The sequence below is a fragment of the Conger conger genome, chromosome 14 (genome assembly GCF_963514075.1).
Source record: "Conger conger chromosome 14, fConCon1.1, whole genome shotgun sequence".
NCBI classification, from domain to species: Eukaryota; Metazoa; Chordata; class Actinopteri; order Anguilliformes; family Congridae; genus Conger; species Conger conger.
Window position 1 is genome coordinate 281,701 of NC_083773.1, and position 22,500 is coordinate 304,200.

The following is a 22,500-nucleotide window of genomic DNA, read 5'->3' on the forward strand; positions in this document are numbered from 1 at the left end:
GGGGGTGTGTTGGGGTGTGTATTGGTGAGTGTGTTGGGGTGTGATGGGGGTGTGATGGGGGTGTTGGGATTTGTTGGGGTGTGTGTTGGGGTGTGTATTGGTGAGTGTGTTGGGGTGTGTTGGGGGTGTGTTGGGGGTGTGTTGGGGGTGTGATGGGGGTGGTGGATGGGGGTGTTGGGATTTGTTGGGGGTGTTGGGTGTGTGTTGGGTGTGTATTGGTGTGTGTGTTGGGGGTTGTGATGGGGGTGTGATGGGGGTGTGATGGGGGGGTGTTGGATTTGTTGGGGGTGTTGGGTGTGTGTTGGGTGTGTATTGGTGAGTGTGTTGGGTGTGATGGGGGTGTGATGGGGGTGTTGGATTTGTTGTGGGTGTTGGGTGTGTGTTGGGTGTGTATTGGTGAGTGTGTTGGGGTGTGATGGGGGTGTGATGGGGTGTTGGATTTGTTGGGGGTGTGTTGGGGTGTGTATTGGTGAGTGTGTTGGGGTGTGATGGGGGTGTGATGGGGTGTTGGGATTTGTTGGGGGTGTGTTGGGGTGTGTATTGGTGTGTGTGTTGGGGTGTGATGGGGGTGTTGGGTGTGTGTTGGGTGTGTATTGGTGTGTGTGTTGGGGTGTGTTGGGGGTGTGATGGGGGTGTTGGGATTTGTTGTGGGTGTTGGGTGTGTGTTGGGTGTGTATTGGTGAGTGTGTTGGGGTGTGATGGGGGTGTGATGGGGGTGTGTTGTGGGTGTTGGGTGTGTGTTGGGTGTGTATTGGTGAGTGTGTTGGGGTGTGATGGGGGTGTGATGGGGGTGTTGGGATTTGTTTGGGGTGTGTTGGGTGTGTATTGGTGTGTGTGTTGGGGTGTGATGGGGTGTGTTGGGGGGTGTTGGGTGTGTATTGGTGAGTGTGTTGGGGGTGTTGGGGGTGTTGGGTGTGTGTTGGGTGTGTATTGGTGTGTGTGTTGGGGGTGTGTTGGGGTGTGATGGGGGTGTTGGGATTTGTTGTGGGTGTTGGGGAGTGTTGGGTGTGTGTTGGTGTGTATTGGTGTGTGTGTTGGGGTGTGATGGGGGTGTGTTGGGGTGTGTATTGGTGTGTGTGTTGGGGGTGTGATGGGGGTGTTGGGGGTGTTGGGTGTGTATTGGTGTGTGTGTTGGGGGTGTGTTGGGGGTGTGATGGGGGTGTTGGGATTTGTTGTGGGTGTTGGGTGTGTGTTGGGTGTGTATTGGTGTGTGTGTTGGGGGTGTGTTGGGGGTGTGATGGGGGTGTTGGGATTTGTTGGGGTGTGTTGGGGTGTGTATTGGTGAGTGTGTTGGGGTGTGATGGGGGTGTTGGGGTGTGTTGGGTGTGTATTGGTGTGTGTGTTGGGGGTGTGTTGGGAGTGTGATGGGGGTGTTGGGATTTGTTGGGGGTGTGTGGGTGTGTATTGGTGAGTGTGTTGGGGTGTGATGGGGTGTGATGGGGGTGTTGGGATTTGTTGGGGGTGTGTTGGGGGTGTGATGGGGGTGTGTTGGGGTGTGTTGGGTGTGTATTGGTGTGTGTGTTGGGGGTGTTGGGGGTGTTGGGTGTGTGTTGGGTGTGTATTGGTGTGTGTGTTGGGGGTGTGTTGGGGGTGTGATGGGGGTGTTGGGATTTGTTGTGGGTGTTGGGGGTGTGTTGGGTGTGTGTTGGGTGTGTATTGGTGTGTGTGTTGGGGTGTGATGGGGGTGTGTTGGGGTGTGTATTGGTGTGTGTGTTGGGGGTGTGATGGGGGTGTTGGGTGTGTGTTGGGTGTGTATTGGTGTGTGTGTTGGGGGTGTGTTGGGGGTGTGATGGGGGTGTTGGGATTTGTTGTGGTGTTGGGGGTGTGTTGGGTGTGTGTTGGGTGTGTATTGGTGTGTGTGTTGGGGGTGTGTTGGGGGTGTGATGGGGGTGTTGGGATTTGTTGGGGGTGTGTTGGGGTGTGTATTGGTGAGTGTGTTGGGGTGTGATGGGGGTGTTGGGGTGTGTTGGGTGTGTATTGGTGTGTGTGTTGGGGTGTGTTGGGGGTGTGATGGATTTGTTGTGGGTGTTGGGTGTGTGTTGGGTGTGTATTGGTGAGTGTGTTGGGGTGTGATGGGGGTGTGATGGGGGTGTTGGGATTTGTTGGGGGTGTGTCTTGGGGTGTGTATTGGTGTGTGTGTTGGGGGTGTGATGGGGGTGTTGGGGGTGTTGGGTGTGTATTGGTGTGTGTATTGGTTGTGTGTGTTGGGGGTGTGATGGGGGTGTTGGGATTTGTTGTGGGTGTTGGGTGTGTGTTGGGTGTGTATTGGTGAGTGTGTTGGGGTGTGATGGGGGTGTGATGGGGTGTTGGGATTTGTTGGGGGTGTGTTGGGGTGTGTATTGGTGTGTGTGTTGGGGTGTGATGGGGGTGTTGTTGGGGTGTGTTGGGGTGTGTATTGGTGTGTGTGTTGGGGGTGTGATGGGGGTGTTGGGGGTGTTGGGTGTGTGTTGGGTGTGTATTGGTGTGTGTGTTGGGGGTGTGTTGGGGGTGTGATGGGGGTGTTGGGATTTGTTGTGGGTGTTGGGGTGTGTTGGGTGTGTATTGGCGTGTGTGTTGGGGGTGTGATGGGGGTGTTGGGATTTGTTGGGGGGTGTTGGGTGTGTGTTGGGGTGTGTATTGGTGTGTGTTTTGGGGCTTGTGTGATGAGGGGTGTTGGGATTTGTTGGGTGTGTGTTGGGGTGTGTATTGGTGTGTGTTGGGGGTGTGTGATGGGGGTGTTGGGATTTGTTGGGGTGTGTATTGTGTGTGTGTTGGGGGTGTGTTGGTGAGTGTGATGGGGTGTGATGGGGTGTGATTGGGGGTGTTGGGATTTGTTGGGGGTGTTGGGGTGTGTATTGGTGTGTGTGTTGGGGTGTGTTGGGGGTGTGTTGGGGGTGTGTTGGGGTTTGTGATGGGGGTGTTGGGATTTGTTGGGGTGTTGGGTGTGTGTTGGGTGTGTATTGGTGTGTGATGGGGTGTGATGGGGGATGTGATGGGGTGTGATGGGGGTGTGATGGGGGGTGTTGGGATTTGTTGGGGGTGTTGGGTGTGTGTTGGGTGTGTATTGGTGAGTGTGTTGGGGTGTGATGGGGGTGTGATGGGGGTGTTGGGATTTGTTGTGGGTGTTGGGTGTGTGTTGGGTGTGTATTGGTGAGTGTGTTGGGTGTGATGGGGGTGTGATGGGGGTGTTGGGATTTGTTGGGGGTGTGTTGGGGTGTGTATTGGTGAGTGTGTTGGGGTGTGATGGGGGTGTGATGGGGGTGTTGGGATTTGTTGGGGGTGTGTTGGGGTGTGTATTGGTGTGTGTGTTGGGGTGTGATGGGGTGTTGGGTGTGTGTTGGGTGTGTATTGTGTGTGTGTTGGGTGTGTTTGGGGGTGTGATGGGGGTGTTGGGATTTGTTGTGGGTGTTGGGTGTGTGTTGGGTGTGTATTGGTGAGTGTGTTGGGGTGTGATGGGGGTGTGATGGGGGTGTTGGGATTTGTTGGGGTGTGTTGGGGTGTGTATTGGTGTGTGTGTTGGGGTGTGATGGGGGTGTGATGGGGGTGTGTTGGGGGTGTGTTGGGGTGTGTATTGGTGAGTGTGTTGGGGTGTGATGGGGGTGTGATGGGGGTGTTGGGATTTGTTGGGGGTGTGTTGGGGTGTGTATTGGTGAGTGTGTTGGGGTGTGTTGGGGGTGTGTTGGGGGTGTGTTGGGGGTGTGATGGGGGTGTGATGGGGGTGTTGGGATTTGTTGGGGGTGTTGGGTGTGTGTTGGGTGTGTATTGGTGTGTGTGTTGGGGGTGTGATGGGGTGTGATGGGGTGTGATGGGGGTGTTGGGATTTGTTGGGGGTGTTGGGTGTGTGTTGGGTGTGTATTGGTGAGTGTGTTGGGGTGTGATGGGGGTGTGATGGGGTGTTGGGATTGTTGTGGGTGTTGGGTGTGTGTTGGGTGTGTATTGGTGAGTGTGTTGGGGTGTGATGGGGGTGTGATGGGGGTGTGGGATTTGTTGGGGGTGTGTTGGGGTGTGTATTGGTGAGTGTGTTGGGTGTGATGGGGTGTGATGGGGGTGTTGGGATTTGTTGGGGGTGTGTTGGGGTGTGTATTGGTGTGTGTGTTGGGGGTGTGATGGGGGTGTTGGGTGTGTGTTGGGTGTGTATTGGTGTGTGTGTTGGGGGTGTGTTGGGGTGTGATGGGGGTGTTGGGATTTGTTGTGGGTGTTGGGTGTGTGTTGGGTGTGTATTGGTGAGTGTGTTGGGGTGTGATGGGGTGTGATGGGGGGTGTGTTGTGGGTGTTGGGTGTGTGTTGGGTGTGTATTGGTGAGTGTGTTGGGGTGTGATGGGGGTGTGATGGGGTGTTGGGATTTGTTGGGGGTGTGTTGGGGTGTGTATTGGTGTGTGTGTTGGGGTGTGATGGGGTGTGTTGGGGGTGTGTTGGGGTGTGTATTGGTGTGTGTGTTGGGGGTGTTGGGGTGTTGGGTGTGTGTTGGGTGTGTATTGGTGTGTGTGTTGGGGGTGTGTTGGGGGTGTGATGGGGTGTTGGGATTTGTTGTGGGTGTTGGGGTGTGTTGGGTGTGTGTTGGGTGTGTATTGGTGTGTGTGTTGGGTGTGTGATGGGGGTGTGTTGGGGTGTGTATTGGTGTGTGTGTTGGGGGTGTGATGGGGTGTTGGGGTGTTGGGTGTGTATTGGTGTGTGTGTTGTGGGTGTGTTGGGGTGTGATGTGATGTTGGTGTTGATTTGTTGTGTGTTGGGTGTGTGTTGGTGTGTATTGGTGTGTGTTAAGGGTGTGTTTGGGTGTGTGATGGGTGTGTTGGGATATTGTTGGGGTAGTGTTAGGGGTGTTGTATTTGTGTGAGTGTGATGGGGTGTGATGGGTGTGATTGGGTGTGTTGGTGTGTATTGGTGTGTGTTGGTGTAGTGTGATGGGGTGTGTTGGGAGTGTGATGGGGAGTGTTGGGATTTGTTGGGTAGTGTTGGGTGTGTCATTGGGGTGTGATGGGTGTGATGGGGGTGTGATGGGGGTGTTGGGTATTGTGGGGGTGTGATGGGGGTGTGTTGGGGTGTGTTGGGGTGTGTATTGGTGTGTGTGTTGGGGGTGTTGGGGGTGTTGGGTGTGTGTTGGGTGTGTATTGGTGTGTGTGTTGGGGGTGTGTTGGGGGTGTGATGGGGGTGTTGGGATTTGTTGTGGGTGTTGGGGGTGTGTTGGGTGTGTGTTGGGTGTGTATTGGTGTGTGTGTTGGGGTGTGATGGGGGTGTGTTGGGGTGTGTATTGGTGTGTGTGTTGGGGGTGTGATGGGGGTGTTGGGTGTGTGTTGGGTGTGTATTGGTGTGTGTGTTGGGGGTGTGTTGGGGGTGTGATGGGGGTGTTGGGATTTGTTGTGGGTGTTGGGGGTGTGTTGGGTGTGTGTTGGGTGTGTATTGGTGTGTGTGTTGGGGGTGTGTTGGGGGTGTGATGGGGGTGTTGGGATTTGTTGGGGTGTGTTGGGGTGTGTATTGGTGAGTGTGTTGGGGTGTGATGGGGGTGTTGGGGGTGTGTTGGGTGTGTATTGGTGTGTGTGTTGGGGGTGTGTTGGGGGTGTGATGGGATTTGTTGTGGGTGTTGGGTGTGTGTTGGGTGTGTATTGGTGAGTGTGTTGGGGTGTGATGGGGGTGTGATGGGGGTGTTGGGATTTGTTGGGGGTGTGTTGGGGTGTGTATTGGTGTGTGTGTTGGGGGTGTGATGGGGGTGTTGGGGGTGTTGGGTGTGTATTGGTGTGTGTATTGGTGTGTGTGTTGGGGGTGTGATGGGGGTGTTGGGATTTGTTGTGGGTGTTGGGTGTGTGTTGGGTGTGTATTGGTGAGTGTGTTGGGGTGTGATGGGGGTGTGATGGGGGTGTTGGGATTTGTTGGGGGTGTGTTGGGGTGTGTATTGGTGTGTGTGTTGGGGTGTGATGGGGGTGTGTTGGGGGTGTGTTGGGGTGTGTATTGGTGTGTGTGTTGGGGGTGTGATGGGGGTGTTGGGGGTGTTGGGTGTGTGTTGGGTGTGTATTGGTGTGTGTGTTGGGGGTGTGTTGGGGGTGTGATGGGGGTGTTGGGATTTGTTGTGGGTGTTGGGGGTGTGTTGGGTGTGTATTGGTGTGTGTGTTGGGGTGTGATGGGGGTGTGTTGGGGTGTGTATTGGTGTGTGTGTTGGGGGTGTGATGGGGGTGTTGGGGGTGTTGGGTGTGTATTGGTGTGTGTGTTGGGGGTGTGTTGGGGGTGTGATGGGGGTGTTGGGATTTGTTGTGGGTGTTGGGTGTGTGTTGGGTGTGTATTGGTGTGTGTGTTGGGGGTGTGTTGGGGGTGTGATGGGGGTGTTGGGATTTGTTGGGGGTGTGTTGGGGTGTGTATTGGTGAGTGTGTTGGGGTGTGATGGGGGTGTTGGGGGTGTGTTGGGTGTGTATTGGTGTGTGTGTTGGGGGTGTGTTGGGAGTGTGATGGGGGTGTTGGGATTTGTTGGGGGTGTGTTGGGGTGTGTATTGGTGAGTGTGTTGGGGTGTGATGGGGGTGTGATGGGGGTGTTGGGATTTGTTGGGGGTGTGTTGGGGGTGTGATGGGGTGTTGGGATTTGTTGGGGGTGTGTTGGGTGTGTGTTGGGTGTGTATTGGTGAGTGTGTTGGGGTGTGATGGGGGTGTTGGGGGTGTGTTGGGGTGTGTATTGGTGAGTGTGTTGGGGTGTGATGGGGGTGTTGGGATTTGTTGGGGGTGTTGGGTGTGTATTGGTGAGTGTGTTGGGGTGTGATGGGGGTGTGCTCTCACCATGTCGGGGTAGTACGCCACGGCCAGGTTCTCCTCCTCCTCCTCTGGCATGTGGAACAGGATGGGCAGGTCTATGATGTCATCCTCCTCCAATCCCAACTCCTTCTTCAGGACGTCCCTGTTCCAGTCTATGCAGCCCTATTGGCAGAAACAGGGTCACCATGGAAACCAGCTCAGGTCAGTCAGTCAAACATCTTTCTGCAGAAAGTGGAAGTTATACAGAGGAACCTGAACACAGTTCTGAGAGCAGTAAGGGTTGAGTAAAGTTAAAACAGGAATGGGAGACTGGTCATATCTCAAGTCCAATACATGTGGTAAATAGGCCAAAAACAGTCAAGATAAAAATACAAAGTTAAAGAACACAGTGTTTGGCTCTACTCAAATCGATTCTCTCAGCACTATTACTTGCCCTACAGACTATATAAAGTAACAGAATAATGTAATAATATTCATGGCTAATAAAGGATCATAACACAGATTTTGTACTGAAGGGGATGCGAATGGGTGATTTCTCTCACCTGGACATAGTTGTTCATGTACTTGAGTTGAGGGTCATTTAGAATGTCGTCCACAGAGATCAGTTTTTTACCCGAAACCCCTGTCAAAATGAAATCAAAAATTTTTGTAATGTAATAAGCCTCATGCAAATACTTTAGTTATAATGAACTAGTGTTCACAAAATGCTGCTCTCCCACATCAAACACTGTGTGAAACTATAGATTCCTTCAGTGGAAATAACCTCACAGCAAAGAGATATGGATTCAATATTGAAAAATAAAATATTGGTGCCATTCCAAATAAGCACAATGCTGTGTGCAAACTGCGGTGTAGAAACACGTCCTTACCCTCGAACATCATGGCCTGCCCGTGACCATCGCTCTGTAGTCTGTGGAAGAGTCTGTAACCAGCGTCTGGGCTGGCTAAGAGCAGCCGGAACCCCTGCAGACAGGCAGAGAACCATTAAAACCAGCTATGTCCCCAGTATCCCCTTATCTGCAGCGAGTATCCCCTTACACAGCAGCGAATTGTGCCAATTGCATTTGTTTTGCAGTATGCAGTATTTAACAGGGATGGCTTTGGTATAAGACTTGTGCTCCCATTTCAACCAGTGCTATAAGCTATCAATGCTACCTTTCTGTCAGGAGCAGGGACAAAGCTCATGAATTCGTCCACATGACCAACAGTCAGCCAATCAGAGAAGAGTGCAATTGGCTCTTGGACTTTCTGGGCCCACAAAAAGTCCTGGACGACCTTGGCCATGTTCCGTCCGTGGTGGGTTCTGACGGAGAGAGACGTAATAATGTACTCAGTCGGGTATTACTATTCTAAATGCAATGGCAACGGCAATGTGCCCTGACGAATAGGCACTCACGTGGGAAAGGCTACTCCAATGATGATCCGGCCCAGGGGATAGCTCCGCCCATTCACTGTGACGGGCGGGCTCACCTCCAGGTTCCCGAACGAATCAAGACTGTTCACCTCCATCTCGCAGGACGACCTGGTCACATAGCCAAAGTCCGGCCCCTGTATGTGTGGGGGTGGGAAGGTAAGGCCAATTTCATAGAAACACTAAATGCAAATAAGTCGATGAACAATGTACAAATAAAAATATAAACAACATGAAAATAATGGAGATGTGTGTGTGTGCACTCTTGAATACTTACATGATGTTACATGTTACATGATAAAATACAAAAAGGAACAGCACTCAGTTGAGCCTCACATAACCACACCATGTCTGATGGGCTATACAGTTACAGTGTATCCAAGCCCAGACCCTCCACTCGGGGAAAGAAATAGTCACAGTATATGGTGAACTGAATGTGGTGCAGGTGTGATTGGGAGAGTAGAGCTGTAGGCTCATACCAGCAGCTCGTCATAGCAGTAGTCATCAAGGTCTCCTCTCCGGGGAGAATCCAGAACCACAGGGAAACGGTGATGGGGCGAGTCGATGTAGCCAAACTCCATCTCGTCCTGTCAACAGAATCTGGCTTAATACTTCAGTACAAAATGGCCCTGGGTCCAGCCTCTATTTCCCTTCATCTAATCAGCCAATCGTGGGCAGCAGTGCAAGGCATGAAAGCATCCAGACACGGGTCAGATGGTGTAAAATGGTGTAATGGTGTGGGGGAATGTTTTCTTGGCACACTTTGGGCTTGTTAATACCGATCAATCATCGCTTGAATGCCACAGCCTACTTGAGGATTGCTGCTGACCATGTGCATCCCTTCATGGCCACAATGTACCCATCCTCTAATGGCTCCTTCCAGCATGATAATGCACCATGTCACAAAGCAAAAGTCATCTCAAACTGGTTTTATGAATGTGACAATGAGTTAAATGTTCTTCAGTGGCCTTCCCAGTCACCGGATCTGAATCCAATAGAACACCTCTGGGATGTGGTTGAACGGGAGATTCACAGCATGAATGTGCAGCTGACAAATCTGCAGAAATTGCGTGATGCAATCATGTCAACATGGAACAGAATCTCAAAGGAATGTTTTCAACATCTTGTGGAATCCATGCCACGAAGAGTTAATGCTGTTTTGAGAGCAAAGGGAGGCCCTACCCGGTATTACTATAGTGTTCCTAATAAAGTGCTCAGTGAGTATGTGTTCATGGAGCATGGCAGTCACAGCCTCCCAGATTATCAGAAGATTATTTCCCTCCCGACAGATCTTTTCAGAGAGAAGAATGACGGTCATTCTGTTCCTTTTTTTATTCAACAAACATTTTCAAAGAGAATATTTATATTTTTCCCCATAAAACACCCACCCACCAGGGCCACAGAACACGAGAGACAAGCCAGATCAAAAATCTAAATGGCCAAAACCATAACAAAAACCTGACAGGTGCAGCTGCTGAATGCCAGACCTGAGTGATCGATGTCTCCATGTGGAGAATTTGGAGAAAGCTCTTTAGCCAATGAGACCAGGAAAGGTTTGGAGAAAGCTCTTTAGCCAATGAGACCAGGAAAGGTTTGGAGAAAGCTCTTTAGCCAATGAGACCAGGAAAGGTTTGGAGAAAGCTCTTTAGCCAATGAGACCAGGGCAGGTTTGGAGAAAGCTCTTTAGCCAATGAGACCAGGGCAGGTTTGGAGAACGATCTGTGCCCAATGAGATCACGGCAGAGGGTGTGGTGGCTTCCATCTTGTGCATCTTTTTAGCTGCAGTCAACAGCCATACACATTTTTGAGGTAGAGATAAATCAGGTTTCACACTGTCACTCAGAATGATGACTCTGGGAGGCTGGTCCTGGTGTATTGTGGTCGTTGGGCTTCCTGCGCTGAAAGCGCGCGGTAGGCCCCTGGTGACTGGAGGCAGCGTGCGCACCTGGATCCAGCGGTCCCCTCGGTTCTGGAATTCATGGCAGATCTTCAGCTCACAGCCACTCTGCTTCACCAGCTGTGCCATCCCCTTCAGGAACGCGTCGTTATCCGAGGTTCTGCCATGACAACCAAGAGACGCCATTCACACACCTGCACACACCTGTACACACACCTGCATGGGATCCCATCTCACCTGCTCACACACACACACATAGACACACACCTACACACACCTGCATGGGATCCCATCTCACCTGCTTACACACACCTGCATGGGATTCCGTCTCACCTGCTTACACACACACACACCTACACACACAAACGCACACACCTGCAGATGAACACCTCCAACGGATCCAGGGTGTTGGGCGTCATGATCCAGGGGGCCACATGGAACATCACCTTGTCTGTGAAGATGGGCGTTTCGGGGAACAACTGCAGAAACAGGGCCCAGCTCACATTCACTCCCACAGTGAGAATCCAGCTCACTCCCACATTCACTCCCACAGTGAGAATCCAACTCACTCCCACAGTGAGAATCCAACTCACTCCCACATTCACTCCCACAGTGAGAATCCAGCTCACTCCCACAGTGAGAATCCGACTCACTCCCACATTCACTCCCACAGTGATAATCCAGCTCACTCCCACATTCACTCCCACAGTGAGAATCCAGCTCACTCCCACATTCACTCCCACAGTGTGAGAATCAGCGCTGAAATCACAAGGGCAGTGTTATATTCAACTGAACTAATTCAATAATAACACAAGACAAGGAGGCACTTTTGAAAGTTTAGGATCACGGGGAGGGGGGTATAGAGGGGATACTCACGGGGAGGGGGGTATAGAGGGGATACTCACGGGGAGGGGGGTATAGAGGGGATACTCACGGGGGGAGAAGGGGGTACAGAGTGTGTACTCACGGGGGAGGTGGGCTCCAGGAGACTCAGATTGATGGTCAGCAGGCCGTTAAAATCTTTATCTGCAAACCGAAGGCCTTCCACAAAGAAATCGGCCTCAAAGCTGCCCCCGTTATACGGTATTTCCTGGCAAACGTTGTCGGGGCTTAAAACCAGCGGATAGTCTTTGATAAAGTATGAGAATATGTTCTCTGCAGAAAAGGAAAACATCTTAAATATAGTAATGTAGTTAAAACTAAATACAGTAACATGTTTATTGACTATAGAGATCTGCCTTTACTCTGAATTCCCCCCCGGTTTGATCCTAAGGTAAGGGAGTAGGGGACATACAGTAAGGGCAGGCACATATTTCCTGTCAGCTGACTTTTGTTGGCCGAGTTAGCAGTGGGTGGAGGTTAAGTGAGGGTGGGGCTTGTGGAGGGCGGAGCCAAGCAGAGGGCAAAGCCAATCGGGTCATTGGAATGATGGGTTGATGATGTCAGGAATGAGGCAGTACTCACTGTAAGTTGGGGAACGTCCCTGTTTCCCATCCCGGAAAACCCGGATTTTCTCTGCATCAGTCTGAGATACGTGCAGAGTCAGCTTGTAGCCAGCGGGAAGCTCGGCTGGGCCTTTGGTCCGAACGACCATGCGGGACATGTCCTTCAGGTCTGTGGGGACATAGGGGGCTGCAGTTCTCACATTTCCCTCATATACAGCGTGGAACCATCCTGTTCCCTCACAGCATAGAACCATCATGTTCCCTCACACAGTGTAGAACCATCCTGTTCCCTCACAGCATAGAACCATCATGTTCCCTCACACAGTGTAGAACCATCATGTTCCCTCACACAGTGTAGAACCATCCTGTTCCCTCACACACAGTGTAGAGTTTCCATTACATTACATTAATGGCATTTTGCAGACACTCTTATCCAGAGCGATGTACAGTTCATTAGACTAAGCAGAAGACAATCCTTCCTTGGAGCAATGCAGGGTTAAGGGTCTTGCTCAAGGGCCCAACGGCTGTGCGGATCTTATTGTGGCTACACCGGGGATCGAACCACCAACCTTGCGTGTCCCAGTCAAGTACCTTTCTGCCCTTTCCCTCACACACAGTGTACAACCATCCTTCTCCCTTCTTATCCTGGCTACAATGGGGCTTGAACCATCATCTTCCCAGGTCCCAGTCAAGCACCTTAGTTACTTGGCCCCAGCATAGCTACGATAAGATCCGCACGGCTGTTGAGCCCTTGAGCAAAGCTCTTAACCCCACATTGCTCCACGGGGATTTGCCCCCTGCTTAGTCAAATCAGCTGTAAGTCGCTTTGGATAAAAGCATCAGCTAAATGACTGTACTGTGATGAATGAAGTGCCGCCTGGCCACACCGCACCTGAAACCTTGGTTATTTTCGAGCTCTTGTAGTCTGGGCTCTTCATGAAGAAACTCTCAGAGTCACAGTTCACCAGCAGGATGGCCCCGTGGCCCTCAGGACCCCACTTCCAGGACCCCTGAGGGCCGAAAAGATGAAGTGAGCCACAACTAACCCACAACTAACCCACATCTAATCCATATCTAAGCCACATCTAAACAGTTACCCAGCCTGATATTTTGTATTTTACTGCAGGATTTCAGGTAATGTACCTTTTGCTTAAGGATACAATGACAGCACACAGGCAGCAATCAAACCATTACACTAAACGGCCTCTGTGACAGACAGTGTTCTGTGCTCATGAAACACATGCGCTGCAGTGACGGGCAGGGCTCTGTCCCAGACAGCAGGCAGGACGCACCTTATTGGGATTGTTCTTCTCCACCACGCCGTCCCGATCCGCATCCACGTCCAGGGAGATCTCTGGAACACAGGTAAACTGTCAGGTGTGGTTCTGGGCACAGGTAAACTGTCAGGTGTGGTTCTAGGCACAGGTAAAGAGTGTCAGGTGTGGTTCTGGGCACAGGTAAACAGTGTCAGGTGTGGTTCTGGGCACAGGTAAACAGTGTCAGGTGTGGTTCTGGGCACAGGTAAACTGTCAGGTGTGGTTCTGGGCACAGGTAAACGGTGTCAGGTGTGGTTCTGGGCACAGGTAAACAGTGTCAGGTGTGGTTCTGGGCACAGGTAAACGGTGTAAGGTGTGGTTCTGGGCACAGGTAAACTGTCAGGTGTGGTTCTGGGCACAGGTAAACTGTCAGGTGTGGTTCTGGGCACAGGTAAACAGTGTCAGGTGTGGTTCTGGGCACAGGTAAACTGTCAGGTGTGGTTCTGGGCACAGGTAAACGGTGTTAGGTGTGGTTCTGGGCACAGGTAAACGGTGTCAGGTGTGGTTCTGGGAACAGGTAAACGGTGTCAGGTGTGGTTCTGGGAACAGGTAAACGGTGTCATGTGTGGTTCTGGGCACAGGTAAATGGTGTTAGGTGTGGTTCTGGGCACAGGTAAACGGTGTCAGGTGTGGTTCTGGGAACAGGTAAACGGTGTCAGGTGTGGTTCTGGGAACAGGTAAACGGTGTCAGGTGTGGTTCTGGGAACAGGTAAATGGTGTTAGGTGTGGTTCTGGGCACAGGTAAACGGTGTCAGGTGTGGTTCTGGGCACAGGTAAACGGTGTTAGGTGTGGTTCTGGGTATCCTAGCGGTCACCACGAGAATAACCTCCCACCATGACAGGGCCCCCCCACTAAGGAGCGGCCCCACACGCTCCCTCAGCCCCCTGCCTGTGGAACTCCCAAATCAGTTCCGAGTCCAAGATGTCCCTAGAGGAGACCCAACAGCGGTCCTCCGGCCCGAAACCCTCCCAGTCAATGAGGTACTGCCTGCCTCTGCCTCTGCGGCGCTCTGCCAAAATGCGGCGCACGGTGTAGACTGGGCCCCCGTCGATCAGCCGTGGAGGTGGTGGAGGAACCTCCGCCGGGGCCAGCACACTAGTACACACCGGTTTGAGGCGAGAGACATGGAAGGTGGGGTGGATCTTCATGGACCTGGGTAACTGGAGGCGCACCGTGACCTGGTTGATTTTCCGAATGATCTTAAAAGGCCCCACGTAGCGAGGAGCGAGCTTACGTGATTCGACCCGCGATGGCAAATCACGTGTGGACAACCATACCCGCTGCCCTACCCTGTAGGGTGGTGCCGCCCGACGACGCCTATCGGCCAGCCTTTTCTGGGTAGCAGTAGCCCGTAAGAGCGCAGCTCGCAACTTACTCCAGGTGGCCCGACACCGTCGTACAAAAGCCTCCGCAGAAGGCACTTCAGCCCCCCGCTCCAGTTCCAGTACTTTTAGGTCGGGACAGTTTTTAACTAAATGCCCTGTTCGTTTGCAAAAGTAGCACGGACCGAGGCGCCTCTTGGGCCGCGCCAGCGTAGTCCCGTCCAGCTGCATGGATTCCTCTACCTGGTGTTGCCCCTGTTTCTCCTCTGCCACAATACCTCTGCCCAGGCCAGGTAAAACCGGCCATTTTATCCCGCCTGATCCGCCGGCTCGCTCTCTCACATTCCCGTACCCGGTTATCGATCCGGATAGCGGTAGATATTAGCGAGCCTAAATCCCCTGGTGGCTCTACCGTGGCCAGTGCGTCCCTGACGGGGTCTGACAAGGCGCCTGTAAATAGTGTCATGAGAGGCTCATCCGCCCACCCCGTCTTCCCTGCCAGAGCCTGAAACGCCACGGAGAATTCCGCGACACTCAGTTACGCGAGCCGCCGCCTCCTTGCCCGTGATATTGTGGTCGAAAACCCTGGTCATTTCTTGAATGAGGACTTGAGAGTTGTCCATTATTGGGGATTGTGCCCTAATCAGCGGGTCTGCCCAGGCCAGAGCCTTATCGATTAGAAGTGACAGAATAAACGCTACTCGAGCGTCTTCAGTGGAAAACCGTGAGGGCTGTGCTTTAAAAAATATCAGGCACTGGGATAAGAACCCCCTGCATTTACCCGCCTCCCCCCATACCGTAACGGCAACTGCAATTTGGGCTCCCAGACCACTGGTGTAATGGGTTGGTAAGAGGACACCGTCGGTTGAGGGAGAGTGGGTGGTTCTGGGCACAGGTAAACTGTCAGGTGTGGTTCTGGGCACAGATAAACGGTGTTAGTCCCTGTGTAGAGCGGAACTCGCTTGCTAAATGCCGAAAACTATCAGCAAGCTCCAGCAGCACGTCCTGCTGCCTGCCTAACCTGGCCAGGATCTCATCCTGACGTTGGAACACCCGTGTTTGCTGCTCGGTGGTAGCAGCCTGCTGTGCATGCAGCACCTGCAGTGCCTGTTCCTGCCTACCTAAAGCAGCCTGCTGAGCGGCGACCACCGCTTCCAGCGGGGAATCTCCCACATTCATTCCTGTATAAGTCGCTGGTCTCTCCAGGGTGGCTTTTGTGTTCTATCAGGGTGGGGTTGGAGCGGAGGACCAAGTGCGACTGAATAAAACCCCTCCTAGATCCCAGGGGCGGAGTACAGGGATAAGTGGGACAAAAAATGAGAATAACTCCCGTAACAGGGGGGAGAAACAAAAACAAACCCGAAGGCGATTCTTAATAGGGAAAACAGAAACGGAGCCCAAAATGGCTGAAGAAAATAAAACGACCCTTTGAAAACAGGGCGAGTGTACCGACCAGTAACTGTGCCGAATAACGAGCACAGAGAGTGCCCAATCAGGGGCAATGAAATAAAAATACAACCTAGCCAAAAACAGCGTAGGCTAAACAAAAACCATGAGGCGCAGCTCAGGAATAAACACAAACCAAAATACATTTACCGGGGACAACGTCCCTCTACCACCGGCTCACACGAGCACAAAATAAAAGATGAAAATAAACCCTTAGGGAAGGTGTCGTTAAAACTACACCAAACGCCTTCCTACCTTTTAGAATAACTTGTTAGAAAGTTTTGATAAGTGAACACACACCTGCACAGTACCTGACTCAAACCTCGAGTGTACCGTGTGCATTTACCGGCTTGGTGTTAGAGCGAACAGTAACACAGAAGCACTGAGGCTCATACAAACTGGCCTTAAATACTCTGCTGGGGGGTCATTCCCCTAATGCAAATGAGGAACAGGTGATAACAATAATCCTAGGCCCTCTAGCGGTCACCACGGGAATAACCTCCCACCATGACACTGGTTCTGGGACAGTGCTACTCTGCAGTGCTGAGCTGTGCGCTGGCTGTTCCTGTATCATCTTATGGAGCAGGGATTCAATTGATTCTGAAAAAATCATAACAAGTACTATTTTTTCTGTGATCAATTATTTTAATTGAATTCATTTTTGAGGCATGGATAGAGTGCAGAAATACAAACAAGAAGATAGAAGTTGTGTGTGGCCTCCTTATTGGCTCCCAAATGACGAATATCCATAAATATGAAGAATCTGTGAGAAACATCTCATTTGCAGGTGCAGTAAGAGAATGTTTGGCACCTGTATGGGAAAGTGGCACCAGAATCAAAGAACTCTGAGATAAAAATAAAAATGATTGTATATTTTCTTACCATTTATACAGTTACAGAGGGTCAAAATAATCCCACACAACACATGTATAGGCCAAGTTGGTACAGGATTTAGCATAGCATTATGTTTATTGCATGTTTACTGTTTAATCCCACCAAATTAGCAAATTAGAAAGATCATGCAGTATAATTATGAAAAAAGTTTAACTGGTTTTTAATAGATGTCACTAAATGGGGTCAAATTGACCCCAAAAATAATATGAAGGTTAAACAGGAAAAATAAGAAGAATACAGAAAGGAATCTAAGTAAGAAGAATTGATGAAAACAGATGGAAGGAGAAAAATTGTCACAAAATGGTGCTCACCGACTGCAGTGAGGTGCAGAACAGCTGTCCCCCATGTCTCAGCCTGCTCTCCATAGTAACGCACAGACAGCTGTACAGGACATTAAACACACTCATTAACCATCACACACTCATTAACAAGCACACACTCATTAACCATCACACACTCATTAACAATCACACACTCTCATTAACCATCACACTCTCATTAACAATCACACACTCTCATTAACCATCACACTCTCATTAACCATCACACTCATTAACCATCACACTCTCATTAACCATCACACTCTCATTAACCATCACACACTCATTAACCATCACACACTCATTAACCATCACACTCTCATTAACCATCACACTCTCATTAACCACCACACACTCATTAACCATCACACTCTCATTAACCATCACACTCTCATTAACAATCACACTCTCATTAACCATCACACACTCATTAACCATCACACTCTCATTAACCATCACACTCTCATTAACAAGCACACACTCATTAACCATCACACACTCATTAACCATCACACTCTCATTAACCATCACACACTCATTAACCATCACACACTCATTAACCATCACACACTCATTAACCATCACACACTCATTAACCATCACACACTCATTAACAATCACACTCTCATTAACAATCACACTCTCATTAACCATCACACACTCATTAACCATCACACACTCATTAACCATCACACACTCATTAACAATCACACTCTCATTAACAATCACACTCTCATTAACCATCACACACTCATTAACCATCACACACTCTTTAACCATCACACACTCATTAACCATCACACTCTCATTAACCATCACACTCTCATTAACAAGCACACACTCTCATTAACCATCACACTCTCATTAACCATCACACTCTCATTAACAAGCACACACACTCATTAACAATCACACTCTCATTAACAATCACACACTCTCATTAACCATCACACACTCATTAACAATCACACACTCATTATCTACCACACACATCTCAATACCAATCACACACACATCCTAATCAGCGTGTGCCATGTAGTTGTAGTTATCCCTGTAGTTTACGTCCATGCTGGTCGATCGTGTGTCATTTTTTAAAATGCATCTGTTAAAATGAATTTTTCATGTTTTCTTCCCTTTTCCCTATGGCTTCTGCAAGATCGACTTGATTGGCATGCAATCTGTAAATATGCTGCTGTTAACAACTTTGTTACAGATGGGGTTGTGCATTCAAAATTCTGTGGACACGCAATATTTGCCTGATATAATATAACACCGGGTCTATTTTACCATAGGCGACTGGTCTAATGATTTTACTTTAATGCCAATACAGGTCTCCGTACAATTTGATATATTCTTATGAAACGGTAAACTTGCGTTTTAGATGCGAATGCATTTTATATGGTGTGGGACAATCGTGGTGGTGAGATTAAGGTGGTCAATTTTTCGCTGAAAGGAGAGAATTTTCGCTTTCAATATCCGATGGATAAATTGCTTCATGATAATGTTTTGGTTTATTTATTTTTATGTAGATACAGCATCATGGTAAGCTACATGCAGTTTGCCGGTAGTTTGAATTTGCCTGTCAACGAAGCTTCTGTGAATCCTGAGAAACGTCACAGTAAGCCATAAGTCAACCAACAGCTACAGAAATTATTTGATAACTCTAATACTGTAGCATTCAATTCCCTGTGGTGTTTGCATTTTAAACCCCCTGAAATGGCCAGGGCTGCGTTTCCTGATAACGGTGTCTCTTAGCGTTTTAGGAAGACTCAAAAGGTATACCTTACTAAAGTTGTTTACCTTTCTACGCACGTTCCCAAAACTATCCCTTAGGAGGTTGCTTAAGGCATAGCTTCTACGTGCGACGTTACTAGGCCAATCGACGACTCTATGATCGATAATTCATTCCCTGCAGCGACTGCTTGACTGTGTTATGAGACAAAGTGGTGTTCTTTATTAATAAAACACTGCAAACTGAATTATCCAACCGTACATATAATTTTCGTCAAATAGGTGCAAAAACAGGGCACCTCAGATTGTGGTAGCCTATCAGACATCATCCCACACCTCAACGTTTCACCGTTCACACCCCTAGACATAACATAATGTAATATAACACTATATAATATACAGTGCATCCAGAAAGTATTCACAGCACTTCACTTTTCCCACATTTTGTTATGTTACAGCCTTATTCCACATAAGTATTCACAGCCTTTGCTCAATACTTTGTTGATGCACCTTTGGCAGCAATTACAGCCTCAAGTCTTTTTGAATATGATGCCACAAGCTTGGCACACCTATCTTTGGGCAGTTTATTGGCAAGAATTTCAAAAAAAACTTCTTTCATGTTGTCATTATGGGGTGTTGTGTGTAGAATTTTGAGGAAAAAATGAATTTATTCCATTTTGGAATAAGGCTGTAACATAACAAAATGTGGGAAAAGTGAAGCGCTGTGAATACTTTCCGGATGCACTGTATATTATATTATGTTATATTACTGTATAATGTAACATAACATAACATAATGGTGAGGGCAGGCCATTCAGCCCAGCATACCACTGAAATGTACCTGCTGCCTAGTTTGCCTAAAAGCTAAATAGTATCTAGCACCATGTCAAGCCTGTTCTTGAAAACCCCCAGTGTTTCTACCTCCACTAAATGCACTGGCAGGCTATACCACACAGTGGGATCTGTGTGAAAATGGATGTGATGGATGTGTGATCGGAAATTTGCGCCGGATTCATCCAAGAGGGGACACATCTTTTTTTCGTTTCCACGTGTGTACGTTGATAAATACCAATCCATCATGAGCAAAAAGCACATGCACATAATGCATAATTAACATAAATTGACCATGGAAATCATCAGGCAATTTAAAGAAAAAATACTGTGTCGCCTACACATGATCTGATTTTTATCATTATAGTGGAATCAGGTAATTTGGGACACTTTTTGGTAGAATAACCAGGAGACCACCAAAAAGCTGGTTACTCACTCCAATTATGTTTTTATAAGTTATCTCAGTTTATCTGCACATGGTACAATTGAACATAGTAAATTATAGCTTATAGAAGGGCTGAACATCTTTTGGTAAAATTGGAAAGTGCTTCAAGCATGTATTCACAAAAAAGCAATGTGTTTTCGGTAAATTTGTCTAGTAAAATTAAAAGACATAAAACACTTCATCATAATACAGTTCTGGAGATTGTTTAATAGTGTGTTTTTGGTTTAACACCATTATTATGCAAAAGTGAAATTTGTTACGTCACAAATGAGGCCCAGTGTGTGAAAAGAATATTCCTAATATCTGTACGGAATTTATCCTTTGCCAATTTCCATTTATCCGTTTATCACGAACCATCGGTGTACTGAATTAAAACAGCGGTGGTTTTGAATTTTGAATGTCTACTCACCTTGCTGTCGAAGGCATGCTCGCTGGCAGTATCCATGGTGACGATGAGGGTGGAGTTCGGGGTGAGGGGGGTGACCGTGGTCTGGGCCTGTGTAGGGGGGGAGATCCTGTACTTCACCGTGGGGCTGCATCGCACTGAGAACGACTTGCATGTGGAGGGGGCACACCTACATTATAAAAGACATTCAGCATTGCTCTTATCGGTAACACGTCATTTTGTATTCAGTTAATTATCTAGTACTTACTGGGTAAATACCAGATACTTATTATGTAACTATTTTGATTTCAGAGGTGAGTAAAACGTTAAATGTACAAACATACTACATATAGTACATACTGACTTTGTTTCATAGTACTTACCACTGAAATCTAAGTAGTTGCCTAATGATTACATAATTACCTGTGTACTTACCCAGTATATAGCACATAACTATATCTGGCACAATGTATTTATTAAGCATTGTCTCTGTCAAATAAATGAATAAATACATATTAGGTCATTGGTGGGCTGTAAAATAAAGCCATTTATTTTACTCCCATTACACAACTCCACCATTACACTGCTCTGCCATTACACAACTCCCACCCTTACACAACTCCGCCATTACACAACTCCACCATTGCACTGCTCTGCCATTACACAACTTCACCATCACACAACTCCACCATTACACAACTCTCGTTACACAGCTCCGTTTTAGTCTATGTCGATGGATTGTTGTTTTAGTCGATGTTGATGGATTGTCACTGGTCACAGTGGTTTATACTCTGAGTGACTGGAGTGCGTTTATACTTTTTTGCCACAGTCTACGTCGGGCAACAATCACAACAATGTTCATGAATGTTCTGCAATTTCAGTCAAGCAACACAATCAGTCACAGTCAGTGACATAGTCACTGGACTATAAACTAGACTTTAGGGTGCTTGGGATGGATCAAACATGTATATTTTTATTTTAAAAGGTGGGTTCAGAGAACCTAATTACATATGGGATGTCTCCATGGTACGGCCATCTCTGTACAGCTGTACAGTCCACAGGAGCGGCGGCTGCTTTCAGGGAAACACAGAGATAATGTCCCATCCATCCTATATCCTCCGCAACATGCCATTACAGGCACTCTTACAGCACAATATACACAATACACAGCCATAGGCAGGGACAGACACTCTTACAGCACACAGCGCAGTCCCATAAGCAGGGACAGACACTCTTACAGCACAATATACACAATACACAGCCATAGGCAGGGACAGACACTCTTACAGCACACAGCGCAGTCCCATAAGCAGGGACAGACACTCTTACAGCACACAGCGCAGTCCCATAAGCAGGGACAGACACTCTTACAGCACACAGCGCAGTCCCATAAGCAGGGACAGACACTCTTACAGCACACAGCGCAGTCCCATAAGCAGGGACAGACACTCTTACAGCACACAGCGCAGTCCCATAAGCAGGGACAGACACTCTTACAGCACACAGCGCAGTCCCATAAGCAGGGACAGACACTCTTACAGCACACAGCGCAGTCCCATAAGCAGGGACAGACACTCTTACAGCACACAGCGCAGTCCCATAAGCAGGGACAGACACTCTTACAGCACACAGCGCAGTCCCATAAGCAGGGACAGACACTCTTACAGCACACAGCGCAGTCCCATAAGCAGGGACAGACACTCTTACAGCACACAGCGCAGTCCCATAGGCAGGGACAGACACTCTTACAGCACACAGCGCAGTCCCATAGGCAGGGACAGACACTCTTACAGCACACAGCGCAGTCCCATAAGCAGGGACAGACACTCTTACAGCACACAGCGCAGTCCCATAAGCAGGGACAGACACTCTTACAGCACACAGCGCAGTCCCATAGGCAGGGACAGACACTCTTACAGCACACAGCGCAGTCCCATAAGCAGGGACAGACACTCTTACAGCACACAGCGCAGTCCCATAAGCAGGGACAGACACTCTTACAGCACACAGCGCAGTCCCATAAGCAGGGACAGACACTCTTACAGCACACAGCGCAGTCCCATAAGCAGGGACAGACACTCTTACAGCACACAGCGCAGTCCCATAGGCAGGGACAGACACTCTTACAGCACACAGCGCAGTCCCATAGGCAGGGACAGACACTCTTACAGCACACAGCGCAGTCCCATAAGCAGGGACAGACACTCTTACAGCACACAGCGCAGTCCCATAAGCAGGGACAGACACTCTTACAGCACACAGCGCAGTCCCATAAGCAGGGACAGACACTCTTACAGCACACAGCGCAGTCCCATAAGCAGGGACAGACACTCTTACAGCACACA

The 22,500-nt window shown here is 49.2% G+C and overlaps 1 protein-coding gene across 2 annotated transcripts in view; it reads right to left on the minus strand.

Annotated features, from left to right (window-relative positions):
• The window catches only part of padi2 (peptidyl arginine deiminase, type II), a 31,111-nt gene that overhangs the window by 2,189 nt on the left and 6,422 nt on the right, over positions 1-22,500 (minus strand). For both annotated transcript variants that reach the window (XM_061221001.1, XM_061221000.1), the window contains exons 2-15: positions 20,180-20,345; positions 16,755-16,824; positions 12,757-12,818; positions 12,357-12,474; positions 11,484-11,633; positions 10,987-11,174; positions 10,395-10,498; positions 10,068-10,179; positions 8,602-8,709; positions 8,108-8,259; positions 7,867-8,014; positions 7,581-7,674; positions 7,254-7,333; positions 6,736-6,873 (exon numbers count right to left, since the gene is read on the minus strand). In XM_061221001.1, coding sequence (XP_061076985.1) covers positions 6,736-6,873; positions 7,254-7,333; positions 7,581-7,674; positions 7,867-8,014; positions 8,108-8,259; positions 8,602-8,709; positions 10,068-10,179; positions 10,395-10,498; positions 10,987-11,174; positions 11,484-11,633; positions 12,357-12,474; positions 12,757-12,818; positions 16,755-16,824; positions 20,180-20,345 — 1,690 coding nt within the window. The remainder of the gene's footprint in view (positions 1-6,735; positions 6,874-7,253; positions 7,334-7,580; positions 7,675-7,866; positions 8,015-8,107; positions 8,260-8,601; positions 8,710-10,067; positions 10,180-10,394; positions 10,499-10,986; positions 11,175-11,483; positions 11,634-12,356; positions 12,475-12,756; positions 12,819-16,754; positions 16,825-20,179; positions 20,346-22,500) is intronic.